The sequence below is a fragment of the Elephantulus edwardii genome, unplaced genomic scaffold (assembly GCF_000299155.1).
Source record: "Elephantulus edwardii isolate Elephantulus edwardi_28Jun2011 unplaced genomic scaffold, EleEdw1.0 scaffold00036, whole genome shotgun sequence".
NCBI lineage: Eukaryota > Metazoa > Chordata > Mammalia > Macroscelidea > Macroscelididae > Elephantulus > Elephantulus edwardii.
In genome coordinates this window covers 8,870,500-8,887,292 of record NW_006399786.1, presented here as the reverse complement: position 1 = coordinate 8,887,292, position 16,793 = coordinate 8,870,500, and the positions used below count along the sequence as shown (strand labels likewise).

General features: G+C 34.9%; 1 protein-coding gene across 1 annotated transcript in view; it reads left to right on the top strand.

Moving 5' to 3' along the window:
* The window catches only part of NAA16 (N(alpha)-acetyltransferase 16, NatA auxiliary subunit), an 82,106-nt gene extending 68,361 nt beyond the window's left edge, over positions 1–13,745 (top strand). The window contains exons 14-20 of the mRNA XM_006884568.1: positions 4,347–4,560; positions 5,466–5,659; positions 7,285–7,393; positions 8,262–8,360; positions 8,603–8,746; positions 11,721–11,818; positions 13,478–13,745. Of these exons, the coding sequence (XP_006884630.1) occupies positions 4,347–4,560; positions 5,466–5,659; positions 7,285–7,393; positions 8,262–8,360; positions 8,603–8,746; positions 11,721–11,818; positions 13,478–13,678 (1,059 nt within the window). The 3' untranslated portion in view covers positions 13,679–13,745. The remainder of the gene's footprint in view (positions 1–4,346; positions 4,561–5,465; positions 5,660–7,284; positions 7,394–8,261; positions 8,361–8,602; positions 8,747–11,720; positions 11,819–13,477) is intronic.
* The last annotated feature ends 3,048 nt before the right edge of the window (positions 13,746–16,793 follow it).

The window sequence follows — 16,793 nt, the reverse complement described above, 5'->3', positions numbered from 1 at the left end:
TAATTATAACAAAAATAAACCACCAAAGAAAATCAAACATAAAATTTAGTGCTGTCAAATAATTTCTGACTCATACCAACTCTGTAGAATTATTATAATTGAGAATTTTAGAAACATCCAATTCCTCCTAACATTAATAACTATATTATTTAATCCTTTTTAATATTTTTTTGCAAACATTAGGATTTCAAGAAGCTTTAACTCCTTCAAGTTTCATTTAGATTGTATGGCTCTGCCTGGGCAGCATGGAATAAAATTCTGTAGTGTCAGCTAAAGTACTTTTAGGTCAAGAAATAACTTAAAAATGAGTTTACCAGAAAACATTTTTGAATAAATAAAGGAAATAATTGATTATCAGATTAAAATACTGCAGAAATCATCACTCTTTGCCATAATTACTCCTAGAAATTTTAACTACCTTTGTCTAGGTTTTTCTGTTGATTCCTGAAACTAGAAAAAATTAGAGATGGGTGAGAACAGGATCTACAATTACTGTTAATCATCTTTGTAAAGCTAGTTTTTTATAATGAATAATTTATATTAAAAGTAAATAAGGCAAATTTTGCTAATTGTATGTAGAAATATGAGTGATTACTGAAAATAGAATTGTTATATATTTGTTGGCCAGATGGTGAATTTTTTGAAAATTAATTCCTTATTAATATCAATTTTAAAAAATCCTTTCTTAAATAACATAATTAGAAGGATTTAGGAATAATAATTACATTTAAATTCATTATAATAATTACCTGCCTATATGAGTTGCATTTATCTTGGATTTAAAATATTTTAGTAAGAAAATGAGCATTTTAAAAAATGAAACTAAATTCACATTCCTTTATCTTCTAAGTAGTGAAAAGAGAAATATAGTCAAATGAATGTTAAACTTTCACTTAGAAGAATTCATTCAGGAATTCACCAAAGGAAGTTTAAGCTACTATGAGTTCTTAGTGATTGCATTTGACATACTAAAATTTTTCAACTCTTAAAAGGTTAGCAGTGTGTGTAAAATTTGTATAGCTCAGTCTAATCTGACGTTTGAAACTTGAGTTTTATAAAAAAAACAAAACCAAACCCCACCAAAACTGCCTTTCTTAAATGTGTATAAACTTGTGTTCAGAGTCAGTTGAGGTATTTTGGGGTTTTGTTTTGTTTTTTTTTACACATTAGTAGACTTCAGATAATTGGTTTCTTAGTATTTCAGTTTGTTGATTTATATCCAAGAAAGGGCACAAAGCCAATTCATATGTCTAACACTGTTTTGTAGGATCTAGAATTTATAGTAGACAAAAACCCGGGGAAGTACATAAATTTATTTTCTCTGCATATTAATTGCATGTTTTGTTATGACAGATTCTGCATAAAAGAAATGGAATTCTGTATTACTCTGGTTGGTGTGGTCTTTTTTAAGAACAGAGATTTTTCTCTTCTTCCATTTCTCAATATGCACTGGTCTCACCTCATGAACTCTTGAGAGGTAATGGGCTCGAGAACCTGAATCAGAAAGAGCAGGCCCAGTAATGAATTCCTAAGAAAGCTACACTCTTAAGCTGTGGAGATTTGGCTTAAATCTTGGATTCCTTTTTTTAGTATGACTTAAGCCTAATTTTGAGAATTTGAGTCATTCCTATCAATACTAACTGTCCCCATTCTAAAAAAATATGAAAGAGAAAAAGAGTTCTGAATACTAAGTTATGGTTCCTCGGTGTCATTTTCTTCTTCCTAGCTAATGTACAAGGAAATGAACTTTCTCTGTTTATGTTCTGTAGTTAAGTTTTTATGGTTGGCAACAAATCAGTCTCTTACAGTACAAAGGAGGTCTTTGTGGTGATGGACTAGCCCTGAATTTGATTGTAGTGTTGATTGTGCAAATCTACACATAAAATTAAATCCCATGATCAATACATGATAAAAATCCCATAACATATTCTTACAGGCTGTGGGATGTGGGAATGCATACGTGGTATCACCCTGTGTAACATTTACAGCTGTTTCTGGACCTATGGCCATAAGAGCACTGCCGGCTGAGTCAACACTGACTCATGGCAGCCCTCCAGCATGTCTCCGAGGCTATAAATCTTTCCTGGAGGGAACAGCTCCTCTTTCCTCTGCAGAGCAGTTAGTGGATTTAGACTGCCAACCATCTGGTTAACAGCACAACATGTATTCCTCTAGGTAGCGCAGCACGTAAACCAGAACTTGGTTATTCCAAAATAAGAAGTTGAAAATAAAAGAAAGAAATCAATCAGCCTACAATTTAATTATTTCTTTGTAGGGTTGCATTTTTTCCAAACATAACCCACCTTCTGTGTAGGATTCTAGATTCTGATTTTCCTCACTAGTTTAGTCTACCCTAGTCACCAGCATTTAGTGTATTAAAAGGTGATCAACCAGCCATTCAGATTTGCCTGGGAGAGAGGAGATTTCATAAAACAGAGAAGTCTTGGAGAGAGCAGGATGAACTGGATGAGTTGGTCACCCTATGGAAGACAATTACTGGAGAGAGGCGGCCTGTGGGCTGTTACTGATGAAGAGGGGGCTTAACTATTTGTGGTTCCATGTGGTTCCCTCCTGTCTTAACTAGCAGAAGCTCAACTGTGTACTAATGCTACTGGGAGTATTTCTTGAAGCTTGTGTCTGCCTTATACTCATAAATGTTTCTCAATTCTTAAGTATATTTATCTTATATGTTCTAAGACCTAGAGCATTGCCATTTTTTTCCTTAGTTAATTATATTGAAGTTTGAGATAATCTATGGTGACAGATACAACTTCTTTACAGAAAAGAAAACCAGTGACAGATTTATCAAATATATAATCTTTTGTTTTTTTCAAATTAAGTTTATATATCATTTGTCAGTTGGTTTGACTTATAGGTGGAGAGGAATGTAGTCTTCAAATAAAATTAAGACATGAGTTTTGATGTAATAAGTATAAACTAATTGAAATGTTTGTTTCTTTCCTTCTATATTACATGCTTTTGTTTTACTTATATTTGAATATCACTTAAAATGTTCGGTACTTACTTTACATCTAGTGTATTTCTAGTTACCACCAGTACTGGTGCCATTGAGCTGATTTTGACTCTTGGTGACCTTATGCACTTGAGTGACCATAACTATGTTTTATAAGGGTTTTTTTGGAAGTAGATCACTAGGGCTTTTTTTCCTATGGCTGGACTTGAACCTCAAATCTTTTGGTTAACAGCCAAAGATCTTAACTGTATTATCCAAGGACTGCTATTTACCAAGATAACAAAAATGACCAAGTAATTATGGATAATGACTATTTTATCCTCTGCTTAGTGAGTTATTAGGCCCCCAGAACACAAGAAAGATGTAATAGAAACATGACCTTCACTATTGATATATTTAATCATTCCTTTTTTACTTTGTGTGTTTGGAGATCCTAAAGTAGGGTAGGAAAAAAAAATGAAGTAGAAATACACGTAGAGATGAACATAAAAAGATAAAATTTCTTTCTGGAGGGAAGTGATATCAGCATTCTCCTTTCCATGGAAATTCTTAAAACTTTCCTTAGAACTTGCTCCAAAAATTAGAATGTTTTTGTACATGATTCCAGTTTAAGAATCTCTGCTAAAGTGGAATGCAGATGCACTAAGTGGCAACTTTACTGAGTATGAGAAATCCAAAATGGGATACTTTTGTATAGCAGTTTATACTTCAGAATGCATGTGTTATATGTTGTTTGATCCTTTGACATTCTTAGAAAGTGGTCATACACTTTTCTTTATTCCTAATTTAGATCCAGTAATTGAAACTGTAAAAAAATTCACTTTCCTGAATTCACATTATATAAACAGCTTATCTTGTGAGCTGGCAAATAGTGTGCTGATTGAATGCTTACTGTGTGTTAGATCCTGGGCCAGACAATGGGGCAAAGATGACAGAGCTATCTTTAAGAAGCTCATAGAGGAAGGAGGCGGTCTGACTTGTAAACATTTAGTGTGAATCTGATTTTCATTGAAAACTCTTATTTAAAAAAACTCTGCTGTGTCAGTCTTTAGGGAGCATTGAGTATAAAAATATTTTATTAAAAGGAAAATACTGATATATACCGATTGCTGATCATCACTGGCATTTTCAAGTAAAGGTTGAATGTCAGTCAGCATTAAACATTTATAGAACATGGGCCCAGGTTCTAGAAAGAAAATGTATGTAAGTTGAATGCAAAGAACTTGATGTTCTTTATTAGTGTCCAACACTGAAGAGAATGACCAAGTGATTTTGTAACTGTATACATTGTTTTTCCATTTTTAATGATTTTTCTATTTAAAAGTATTACCAACATAAATAAAAGGAATAATTCTGTGATTTTATTTTAAAGCATTTTTTTGAGATCACTGATGACCAATTTGACTTCCATACATACTGCATGAGAAAAATGACCCTTCGTGCTTACGTTGATCTTTTGAGATTAGAAGATGTACTCAGAAGACATGCCTTCTATTTCAAAGCTGCTAGATCAGCAATTGAAATATACTTGAAATTGTATGATAACCCTTTAACCAACGAAAACAAAGAGCAAGAAATAAACTCAGGTAATGGAAAAGGAACTGGTGGAAAAGAAATACTTTTTGAAAACCCACTAAATTTCAGGATCATTAGCATGTATAGTCCAATGCCAGGTGAATGTTACAACAACTTAGATAACTGATGCTAAAATAGGAAAATAGGGGAAACTTAAAAGGGCTTCTAAATCATCTGAATATAGTTATCTTTATTTTTATGCCAAATTAAGAGCAGTTCAGGAAAAATACTAAAGAAATTTCTATGGACTGAACAGGATTTTGTTTTTGTTTTTTACCAAAAAAGTAACAGAAAGAATTTTGAACTCCTAGAGAATCTGTATCTATACAGTTTTATGCTTTTCAATACTTCCCATTATTGAAAATAACAGATGGTATCTCTGTCTGATCTTATGCCTCTCAGTCCTTAAGCACTATTGAAATGAACAGTGTCAATGAGAATGTCTGTAAAGTAGCTTCAATTCACCAAAATGTTAATATAAATTTTTGCCTATTTCATAAACAGTAGCATGGAGGCAGATTTGTGATTCTTACTATTTATATAGAGCCCATAGTGTTTTCTGTTGTGTGCTGTCTCACTCATACTTGAATCATTCTGAGAGAGTAGTTCTGTTATCAGTACCTCTTCACAGTTTGGAACTTGAGACTGAGAGGGTTGAATGATTGCCACAAATCATGCATTGTGTACCAGGCAGAAGTGAGCCTGAGTTGGTTTATTCTGTTCGGTACAGCATTTAGTTGTTGATTTTGATCTTTCAGATTTTTTGCTAATCACTGGGAATACATAGTTTATAAGAACATTGGTGTAGTTGCCTCCTTACTCCCTGAAGCTATACTAATAGCATATGTGTTGCAGAGGAATAGAAGGAAAAATGGAAACATTGCCTTAGAATTTTGGTTCATTTGGATATTTATAGAAAACCTGTCAGCAAAAGAATTGAAGAAAATGCTTAGTAAACAGAGAAGAGCTCAGAAAAAGGCTAAATTAGAGGAAGAAAGAAAGCATGCGGAGAAGGAACGTCAACAGAAAAACCAAAAGAAGAAAAGAGATGAGGAAGAGGAAGAAGCCGGTAGTCTCAAGGAAGAATTTATACCTGAAAGATTAGAAAGGGTGAGATGAATTTACTATCTTTCTATTATTTACTAAAATTTATATTATTGGATGAAGTTCTGGCCATAAACATGATTTTTTAAACCTATTAAATCAGGCATGGTCTGCCTTGACTCAGGATGATTGTGGTAAAATCAGTTTTCTTTAGAAATATCAGTGATAATTTGCAATGTTTGTCTAATACGCATTATATAGCTCACAAAAAATGTCCACTTTCTAGCCCTTGAATCTGGGTATATGTTACCTTACATGTCAGAAAGGAATTCTGGTTGCCTAATCAGCTGACCTTGAGAGCTTATCCCAGTGTACACTTAGGGCATTGTAGTGGAACAGGTAGTGGAAAGGTCAACTTAAGAGGGTAGGACCCTTAATGAGATGGAGTGACACAGTGATGGTAACGATGGGCTCTAGCATGTTGGGGATCACGAAAACAGCACAGGATAGTAGGACAAGGTTCCAGTCTGTTGCTCAGAGTCACTGTGAGTAGTTATTGACTAGGTGACCCCGACGACAACAGTGGCAGTGGAATAGGGAGGTCAGAGTGGTGCATCTGAAAATGGCAGGAGAGTATCAAAAGCCAGGGAATTCAGGCAAACGCAAGAAGCTGGAAAAGCCAGGGAAATGCCTTCTCCCAGAGAGCCTTCGCCAGACAGCTTTGATTGATTGATTGTGAGAACAAAGTCATATGTTAACCTCCAGAATTATTAAAATACTAAATTTATGGGGTTTTTAAAAAGCCACCAATTGTGGTAATTTGTTACAGCAGCAAAATATAATTTTTTAAAAATTTTATATATTGGTCTGCAAACAGTAATTCATAAGCACTTTGTTTTTATTCATGTACTTTGTGTAAAAAGAAAATCTTGTCATTTTTATTGTTGCTGTTGTTGCATGCTGTAAAACGGATTTTAACTCCTGTCAGTCCTGTAGTTAGTAGGAGCTGTAAAATATCCTTACTTGATGTCTTTTAAGGAGTCCTGGTGATGTAGTGTACTGTTAAGTGTTGTGCTGCTAGCCAAGAGGACAGTAGCACTATGGGAGAAACACAAGCAGTTTTCTCCTGTAAAGATTACAGCCTTGCAAACCCAATGGCAGGTTGCAGTAAGTCGGAATTAGTGGTAGGGGGTAGATTATTAAACTAAAAAGAAATTGTCCCTCATCTATAGCATTTTCTCAGTGTACAATAACTACTTAAGAAAAAAAAACCTTTAGGGAAATAGAGAGCTTTATGTTTTATTACTATTAATCAAGAAGACTTGTTTTCGATCTGTCCTTGCTTTCCCCCCAATTATGTGATGCTGGTAACTGTTTCTATATTTATGTAAAAGGGATGTCAGTACTTGGTGTATCATCTCCTTAAGCATAATGTGTTTTTAAGAATTTTTATGAAATTATGTTGATTTTATAATCAGAAAAACCAATTGAAATGTTTCTATTTTGAAAATTGTTGACTGTGTACCTTGAATTTATTTATTGATAATAGCTATTAGAATTTTTTTTAAGGTTTTCCTGCTTATTTGAGTATGTAAAGAAAGCTGGATAAATTACACTTGATGTTCATATAAAATTTCACTTATATATCTGTTTTGTAAAAGAAAATATTTTTACTTTCTGTTTCAAAACAGGTAGAAAATCCACTAGAAGAGGCAATCAAGTTCCTTATACCTCTTAAGAACCTTGTTGCTGATAATGTTGACACTCATCTACTAGCATTTGAAGTGTATTTTAGAAAAGGTAATAAGTAGTTTGTATTTGTCTTTTAGTCCTTAATTATGTCAGTAATCATATTCATTGTTATCTTTGTTTTAAAAAACCCCAGAGCTCACGCTCATTTCCAGCAAGTCAGAAATGACTCATAACTACTCTCTGGCATGTTCTTGGAAGTTGTACATTGCATGGTGGAACTAACTCAGTCCCATAAGGACAAATACCATATAGGACCATTATTGTAGAAATAGAAAGATACCTAGTAAAACATATATGAGGGTCCAAGTAGGGGAGGATAGGAGCAGACAGGTAAGGATGGCCGGAGGAGTGGGGGAGATAATCATAGGTCACACAATTTGATGGGTGGAGGGAGGAGTGGGTAAAGGAAATGGGAAAGATCCAGTGTGGAAAAAAAATGTATATGAACTTTGTAAGTAAACCACTATAAAATAAAATTTTATTTAAACCAAAAATTGCATGGGAGGAATATTGTCCGTCTTTTCCCCTTGGAACTGCTGGTGGATTTGAACCCTGCCTTTGGGTTAGCAGCACAGCCCTTTCTTAGAGTGCCATTTTAATCTTCCACGAAAATACTTTTTCTTTTGTTACTCTAAATATTTATGAGTAATGAATAAGAATATTATAATTGAAGCTATTTTAAGAGCTTTACAAAATAATATTTACCTTACCAGTACTTCATGGTTTTTTAAACTTTTCTTTAGAAAAGTAAGAATTACCTTTGATAATAATAGTCACCTTTGAATTTTACTTATATGTAAATTTTATAGTGAGATAACATTTTATTATTAAATTTTAAGTGATATTGACATAAAATTAAGAATAACTTTTTTTGTGAAAAGCTTAAATATGGATTTTTTCCCCCCCCCCAATTCAGGGAAGTTTCTCTTGATGCTGCAGTCTGTCAAACGAGCTTTTGCAATAAATAATAATAACCCACGGTTACATGAATGTTTAATTAAATTTTCTAAATCTGGTATGTATAAAAAGATAATTTTTATATTATTTAAATGAATATATAGCTATAAAGTAAATATTGTTGTAAAGCAGTGGTAGAAATTAGGGCATTTTTAAGCTTGAATGTATATACTTCTGCCTCAACGATGCAATGATATTTCTGTTATTAAATATATCAAACTTAATAGTAAATACAAAGTATTCCATATGAATTTTTGATAGCTGACTATAATTAAATAATCAATTGTTTTCTTTTCCTAGTGTCTAATCATAGTAATCTTCCAGACATTGTTAGCAAAGTTCTCTCTCAAGAAATGCGAAAAATATTTGTCAACAAAGATTTGGAAAGTTTTAATGAGGAATTTCTCAAACGAAATGCTACCTCTCTTCAGCATCTGCTTTCAGGTAGGCATTTAGCTTCCAGGGTTAAAATGTTTATGGGAAAAAGCTAAAATAGATGAAAAACATTTGGAAAGGTATTCATCATTACTAGTGATCAGAAAGAAAGGGTATTTATGGCAGCCATGATGTCTTTGATATTTCAAACTAAAAGATTGTTACTGCCTGTAAAAAAGGAGACCACACGGGAGCTCTGGTGGCCTAATGGCAAGGAGCTGCAACTATAATCCTAGAGGCGCACGGTTCGAATCCACCAGATGCTCTGCCGGGGAAGGAGGGACAGTCTCCTCCTGTACCAGTCAGATCTGATTTGATGGTACACTCACACAAAAATAAAAATTAAAAAAAAAAAAAGGAGACCACAAACTTGTAAGGCCATGGTGAACAGAACTCTTGCATTCGGCTGTTTTAGATATAAAATGACACAATCGCTTAGAAAAAGAAGTCTATCATTCTTAAAGAAAGCTTTACTTTTTAACTTTTGATTTGGTAGTAACACTTTTGTAAAAAGTGTTAAAGAATTACTTCACAGAAGTAACTAAGGGCATTATCTTCATTCAAATGTTATATGTAAATATGAGGAACAGAAGAAAAGAAACTAATATTTGCAATATAGCAAGTAGTGGTAATGTCATAGCATGGAATACCAGGTGGTAATTTAGATGATGCTTATTCGAAAATTTGAAATAACAAGGATAATTCTTTTTAAATATATCTATATAACTGAATATTTAATATAATCTCAATTATGCAAAAATATGTATTAAGGAAAGGCTGAAAGTATTTCTCAACACTTTAATTAACTGCCTTTGTGTATTGCAGTTTGACTTTTTTCCTCATGTGTGGTATTGTGTTTTTTTTTCCTCTCTTTACCTTTATACCCTGCCTTGTTAGAGGAACAATTTGTGGTAGTTTATATGTTGTTGTTATGTGCCGTCGAGTTGCTTGCAACTCATAGCGACCCTTTGTACAACAGCGCTAAACCCTGCTTTGTCCTGTGCCAATCACACTGTCTCCGATACACCCATCCCGATTACCCCAGTCACTGAATCAGTCCACCTCATAGAGCATCTTCCTCTCCTGCGCTGTCCCTCCACCCTCCCAAGCATTATGTCCCTCTTTAACATGTCCAAAGTATGTCAGAGAAAGCCTCAGAATTCTTGCCTCCAAGGAGCAGCCCAGTTTAATCCTCTCCAGGATGAATCTGTTTATATAGTTTTAAAAAATGACATGATGGCATAAATTTAAACTGGACAAAAGATTGGAGAAAAAGACTTAGGGATTAAATGTATTATATACTATAAGTACACTTCTTTAAGCTATATACTTGAAAATCTTTCTTTTTTAAAAAAAAATTTTATTCTTTTGTGTGTGTGTACCATCAAATTGGATCTGACTGGTACAGAAGGAGATTGCCCCTCTTTCTCCAGTAGAGCATCTGATGGATTTGAATCACATACCTCTGGGATTGCAGTGCAGCTTCTTGCCACTAGGCCACCAGAGCTCCCTTATAGTTGAACATCTTAACCTGCATTTTTTTTTGTAAGGGAAATTTCTCAGTTCTGATCTGTGAGGTGAAAAAGGAGTTCTTTTGAAAAGGTAAAATGCATAGTAGTAAAGTCAGAAAAAAATTTATGTTTAAGAAGACAGGATAATGGAAGAAAGCATTTCTTTTTTAAAATTGTGAGGAATACCTTTCTTAAGCATTATATGAAATTCTGAGGAAAAGATAAGTTTCACCATATAAAATAGAAGCAACATAAAAAACCGGCTTAAAAAAATTGACAGATACATAACTGATAAAAGCGTAGTAGGTATAGACCTCTGTCTTGGTCTGAGTTGTTTTAAAGTGGTTTAAAAGAGCAAGCTTTGCATTGCATCATTTATATGTTACGTGCAGGCTACGTCTTCAAAAATGTTCTCTTTTTAACTAATTAACTACTCATATCAAAATAGATTGTGATTTCCTAAAAGAAAAAAATCCAGCAAAACCTGTAATTGCTGTCAAATCTAGACTGACTCATAGCTGGTTCTCCAGTGGGTTTTCAGGATTTGAACCTCCAAAGATGTTCCAGCGTCCTATGGATTATGCCTCCAGAGCTCCCTGGTGATTTCCTTAGTTTCTGCCAAATACTGAGAATCATAGTTTAGACAAGTTGACGTATGACACTAACCATTACAAACTCATATAAAGCAATAAATAAAAACCCAGTAAAGTGAGCTCTGAAGTATGAAATTTACAGGAGGACCAAACTGAGTTTTATGTAAAAGCAGTTTTTTAAAAATTACTTCTTGTTTTGAGAGTATGCAAATATAATTGTTCTCTCCTACCCTTCCATGTGCCAGTTAATGTTTGTTAGATGTTTTATTTTATAGCATCTTCTCTTTCTTTATAAGTTTGGCTGAAACATTGATTAGTGCCAATAAAACAGTCCATGTTTGTGTTTTATGTTATGTAATTTCTAATGGATCTTCTGGTAAATGTTTAACAGCTCTTTTCATGCAAGTAGTCATTGATATTTAGGGATGTTTTGGAGGGTAGTGATATAAATACCCCTGTTTCGGCTCCTGAGGAACCCTTCTGCTACAGTAGTGAAAATGTTCATTTATTTACCCAAAGATCAGTGGGTGGAGTCTATTAGCCACTTCTTGGAATAAGGCTTGTACAATGCTCTGCGTCTGTAAAGATTACAGCCTTGGAAACCCTGTTTGATGATTCTGCTCCATGCTGCCGGATTGACATGAGTTGACATTGACTTGATAGCAAAAATGTTTTAATTGAAGCCCTAAGGGGTCCATCGAATATCACTGAGGAGAGAAGGTTGAGAAGAGAATTTCCAGTTGGCTCTTGAGAGCTGGTGGGACTTCGTTTCAGCCCACTACTGATTAAAAACTTGGAAGCATTGTTTAGCTCACCATGTTCATCAGATCAAATGTAAGCATAATAGAGTATTCATTTTAAAATAATTTGGTATTTCAGGTGCTAAAATGATGTATTTTCTTGACAAGTCAAGGCAAGAGAAAGCAATTGCTATTGCTACCAGACTAGATGAAAATATAAAAGATAAAAATATAAAGGTAAGATTTAACAAATCATAAGCATTTATGACATAATTTTTTTTAAAATAAAATTTTTATTTTATACTGGTTTACTTACAAAGTTTGTATACATTGTTTTTCACACTGGGTCTTTCCCATTTCCTTTACCCTCCCCTCCCTCCACCCATCACATTGTGCAACCCTATGATTACCCCCTTGCCCATTCTCAGGCCCTCCTCCTCATACACATTCTACAATAATGGTTTTATACAGTTTTTGTCCTTGTGGGACTGAATTAGTTCACTTAGCATAATGCTCTCCAGTCCATCCAAAGGTAGGTAGTTATTAACATCACTGCTTCTGTGTGCTGCGTACCCTTGTGCGAATGTTCCATAATTTCTCAATCCATTCGATTTTGGTTGGACATTTGGGCTGTTTTCGTGTTCTTGCGATGGTGAATAATGCTGCTGTGAACATTCGTGTACAAATCTTTGTTTGTGCCTCAATTCTCATTTTCTCAGAGTATATTCCAAGCAGTGGAATAGGTGGGTCATACAGAATTTCTATGTTCAGCTTTCTGAGGTAGCGCCAGAGTGGATGTACTATTTTACAATCCCACCAGCAGGTGTATAAGAGCTCTTAATCTTACCACATCCTCATCCTTTCCAACGTTTACTGCTTGCTGCTACTGGAATAGGACATAATTCTTTAGTGGACCTTCACAGTTATGCTTGGATTTTAATTTCAGCTCCACCAATTATTTTTAGGTGAATATTTAGGCAAGATAACCTCTTTTAGTATCCTTTGTTTATGGGGAGCTCTGATGGCCTAGCGGTATGAAGCTGTGCTACAATCCTAAAGGCACAAGGTTCAACTCCACTAGATGCTCCACAGGGGAAGGATGGGCAGTCTTCTCTTGTGTGATTAACTGCCTCCGAAAATCTGCTGGTGAGTCAGCAGTTTATGGGTCAGTTCTGGCTCACTGGTAAACAGTAGCACATCCTTGTTTATAAAGCATATAGTTTTATAAACTTTGTTTATAGTAACATGAAATGTTACTTAGCAGAAGAATATGGTATAATGATTAATTACCTAAAATAACAAAATATCAAGGGTTAATTACCTATAGTATATGAAGGGTGTAGTTCCTGGTGCACAATATGCGCCAAAGAACAGATGGGTCTTAGGTAAAGTGCTGCCATCGTGCTCCTTAGAGGCAAGGATGGTGAAGCTTCTTCGCATGTTGTTAGGAAGGGCTGTTCCTTGAAAAGGGACGTCATTCTTGGAAAGGTGGAGGGGGTCAGCGAAAGAGAGGAAGAACCTCAGCGAGATAGATTGGTGACTATGGCTTTAGGCCCAAGTTTGTCGATGGCACAGCAGAGGGCAGGGTTTGGGTCTGTTACCCCTAACACCATCAGCAGTATTACTGTTAAAGGACATGCTTCACCTTCTCTAATCACAGTTTTAGAGGTTAATATTTTTAGTCCAACTCTGAAAGTATTTTATTTTATTACTGTTTTATTTTAAGGTTTTGCAGAGTTGAATTTTAGTGGTCCTTTTGTGTGTGTGTTTCTTTTTCTTTTTGAGGTGAATGCTGTAGTCAAAAAGAAGACGTGTTTTTGTTAACAAAGTGCATCTTTTTTATTAAAATTATTATTTCCTGAGTATTTTTTAAAAATCTTCCCCTTGTCTCAATAGATTTTAGTAAAGGTTTCTGAGGCCCTACTTGATGGAAGCTTTGGAAATTGTCATTCCCAGTATGAAGACTACAGAACAGCCTGTCATAAACTGTTTCCTTTTACACCTGCTTTCCTGCCTGCTGTGAATGAAGTCAACTGTCCCAGTGCAGCACTAAACCACACAGCTATTAACTATGATGTTTTGGTCAATGAAGTTTGAAAACACATTTGAAGTTGTCTCCTCTAGACTCAAGGCTGAATTCAAATCAGGGTTTCTTTTCCAAGGTGCATTCTGATATAGATAGTAAATAAACAGCATTTTTAAATGGAGTATTCCATAAGCTTATTTTATTTCTTACTGACTCTGCAAATTAGCATAAACATCTGTTTAAATGACTTCTTTATACTTGTACAGTTTTTTTTAAACTTCCAAATTATAAATATTGCAGAAGGTGCTGTAACTTCTATGAATGTGATATTTTCTTATTAAGCTACCTTATACACAATGCTATGATATTTTTTTCTTTAGATCTTGGTTTTAAGAGTTATGATTTGATCTCTCACTGATTTGTTTTATTGTTTAGTTGCTTGATTTATAATTAAAATACATTAATTTTAGTTGATAACTATATGTTAAAAAACATGGGATGTATCTTGGGCAGCTATATACATTTATTTAAAATTTATTTTAATTTGCCCTTTTCCCCCTTACCTTAATTCAGGATATACTGTTTCCTTGTAATATCCATGATAATGATAATTTCTTGTTGCATAAGGATACTCCAGCTTTATGTAGATTACTCAGAATTAATCATGGAACTTCACTGGTAAATTTATTGCATTATCTCTAAACAGTCTTAAAGATACTTATGCAAGAATTATGCTTTCTGGATTGAATTGCTTTGAGTTTTAGTGGTTAGTTTACATATGAGGGTTATGTTTCAAGAAAGCAGACTATGATAATGAAGTGTCTACTCTTAACGCCAGGCAATGACTATTTAATGCATTTTTATATCCCTCAGCAAATAAAAGTTAAACTATCCCCAAGTTTAACTTCTAAAACACAGTATTGTTGGTAAATGATTTTTTTTGGGTGACAAGATTACATTTTGTTTTATCTGGTATAGAAAACAGTAATGGAATCCTTTAATATGTTTGTTTTTCTTTCAAAACTTTGTAAATATGTCAGTAATATTAAATGCTTTCATTTATGGCAAATATAAATTCAAAAAGGGAGATTGTATTTAGACAGAAAGTTCTAATTAAAACAGTTTTCCTCCACTCTATTTAGATTGATAATTATTGTGAGGAATCTCATGTAAGATAATACCAACCTGTATAATGATGTAATAAATTATTTTGTACACAGTTGTCATTTGTATTTATTATTTATGCTTATCAAAGTATTTTTAAAAAATCTTCTTTCTTTAAAAGAAAAGCTTAAGCATGTTCATCTTTTCAGGTTTATTATTAAAAATGTCATTTTCCAGCCTCTTCCCAAATAATATATATAAAATCTAGTGTTGTAGTGGCTTGGCCTGTTTTTAGAGATTTTAGGTCTAATCTATTTTATCATTTCATCATGTCATTAAGGATACTGTTTTCATAAAAGGTGCCGGTATTAATTATAATTAATTTGGGAATTGTGCTTTCGACACAGCCTTTTTTTTGAAAATACTGCATTGGGATCCTTTAGAGTTTCTGACCCTTCTAATAGAGTTGAGAAGTCTGGTTCAGGGTGTACCAATTAAGGTATGGAAGGCAAGGTTAACTGGTGACACTGAGGTTAATGCAATACCTGTATATGGAGTTTGTACTTGTTTTTCCTCCTCACTTCCCCAGCCCACTTTAGTATAAATGTAGTAAGTCTGAGGCATGAGCAGAGATCTTCAGTATAAGAACGGTAGCATTGTTTTTTATCCTTCTTCCCAGGGCTGGGGATTACGCAGTAGGCATGATAAGCACAAGTGCTGGTGCTTACTTAGCGTTCATTGCAGATTAGCACGGAAATAGCAGCAAGCTCCTGTTTATCTTGGCTGCTGGGCACACTGACAGAATTCAAGTGAAAAGTTGTGATTCTGTAGGAGGGTACTCTGGGACTAGGGAAGAGAGAGGTACCAGTCCTATCAAGAAGCAGAATCTTTGATGTGGGTTTTGGTGTTTGGGGTTTTTTTTTTTTTTTAATTAAAAGTAGATATGAAATTGTTCACTACAAATTAGTACGCAAACATGAGTAAATCTCTGCCGGCCTTGTTGGATGAGTTGACACTTGTTACTGTTGTCCCCTCTTCTCTCCTTGAGGGAGGCAACATTTCCTTCAGGAAAGCTCAAAGAATAAAGTTACAACCATAGTCCAACATCTGAGGACCAGATGCTTAGAGAAGCCTCTTGTTTTCAGGAGAAAAGTCAGTTATCCTAGGTGATTTAACCACATTTACTAGAGTAAAGGCTTACTACGATAATTAAAGAAGATGTAGGTGTCTTGTGATTTGTTTATTGTTGAATGAAATTGGCAAGAGCCTGGAGGACAGAAGTCTACAGTAGATTTAAAATTTTGTTGTTTTCTCTCTGAAGCCATGATGACCGTTATCCAGATATGCTTAGCATCCTTTGGGGCACACTCCAACAACATGCACATCTGTAGACCCATTAGGTATTTTTTTCCCAAAGGGAAAGCAGCTTCCCACCATTTATTATTTTCCCCCAGTGGGTTTAAGGACTTTAGCCCTTCAGAGTGAACTGGGCACACCACAGTCCTAGCTGTGTCTCTTCTCCTTTATGTCCTGACTTCAGCAGCCATGTAGCATTCACTCCTGGCACAGAGTAGTGCCTGCATGCTCCTCCCCTCCTGCTAAGGTGCTCTCAGACTTAGGGGATGCGGATGATCAGGAAGGGGCTGCATGTAGAGGCCACCACTGCTAGCCTTACTCTTAACACTCAAAACCCCCTCACTCCCCTCAGCCAACCCCTCCTCATCCTGTGCCCACAAGGTCCCAAGCCAGCTGAAAGCACAACTCTCCCTACCTAAGCCAGCTGCAAAATCTGCAAGCCTAGCCTCCTGTATCCAGTGGTGTACAATTCTTGGGCTTTGCCTGGTGGGCTTTGATAGGCTTTATAAATACATTTTATGGAGATTTGACTGGAGATTATACAGAGATTACCTGTATATCAACATGGTATTTGTACAATGTACGGATTGCATAATGCCCGATTTCATGGATGGTAAGCAACACATGCTTGTATATCAAGGCTTTGAATCAATTCTTAGAGGTCTGACCATGCTGGGAATTCAACTTTCTACACCAGGTACACTCAATCAGAACTCATATCTTAAC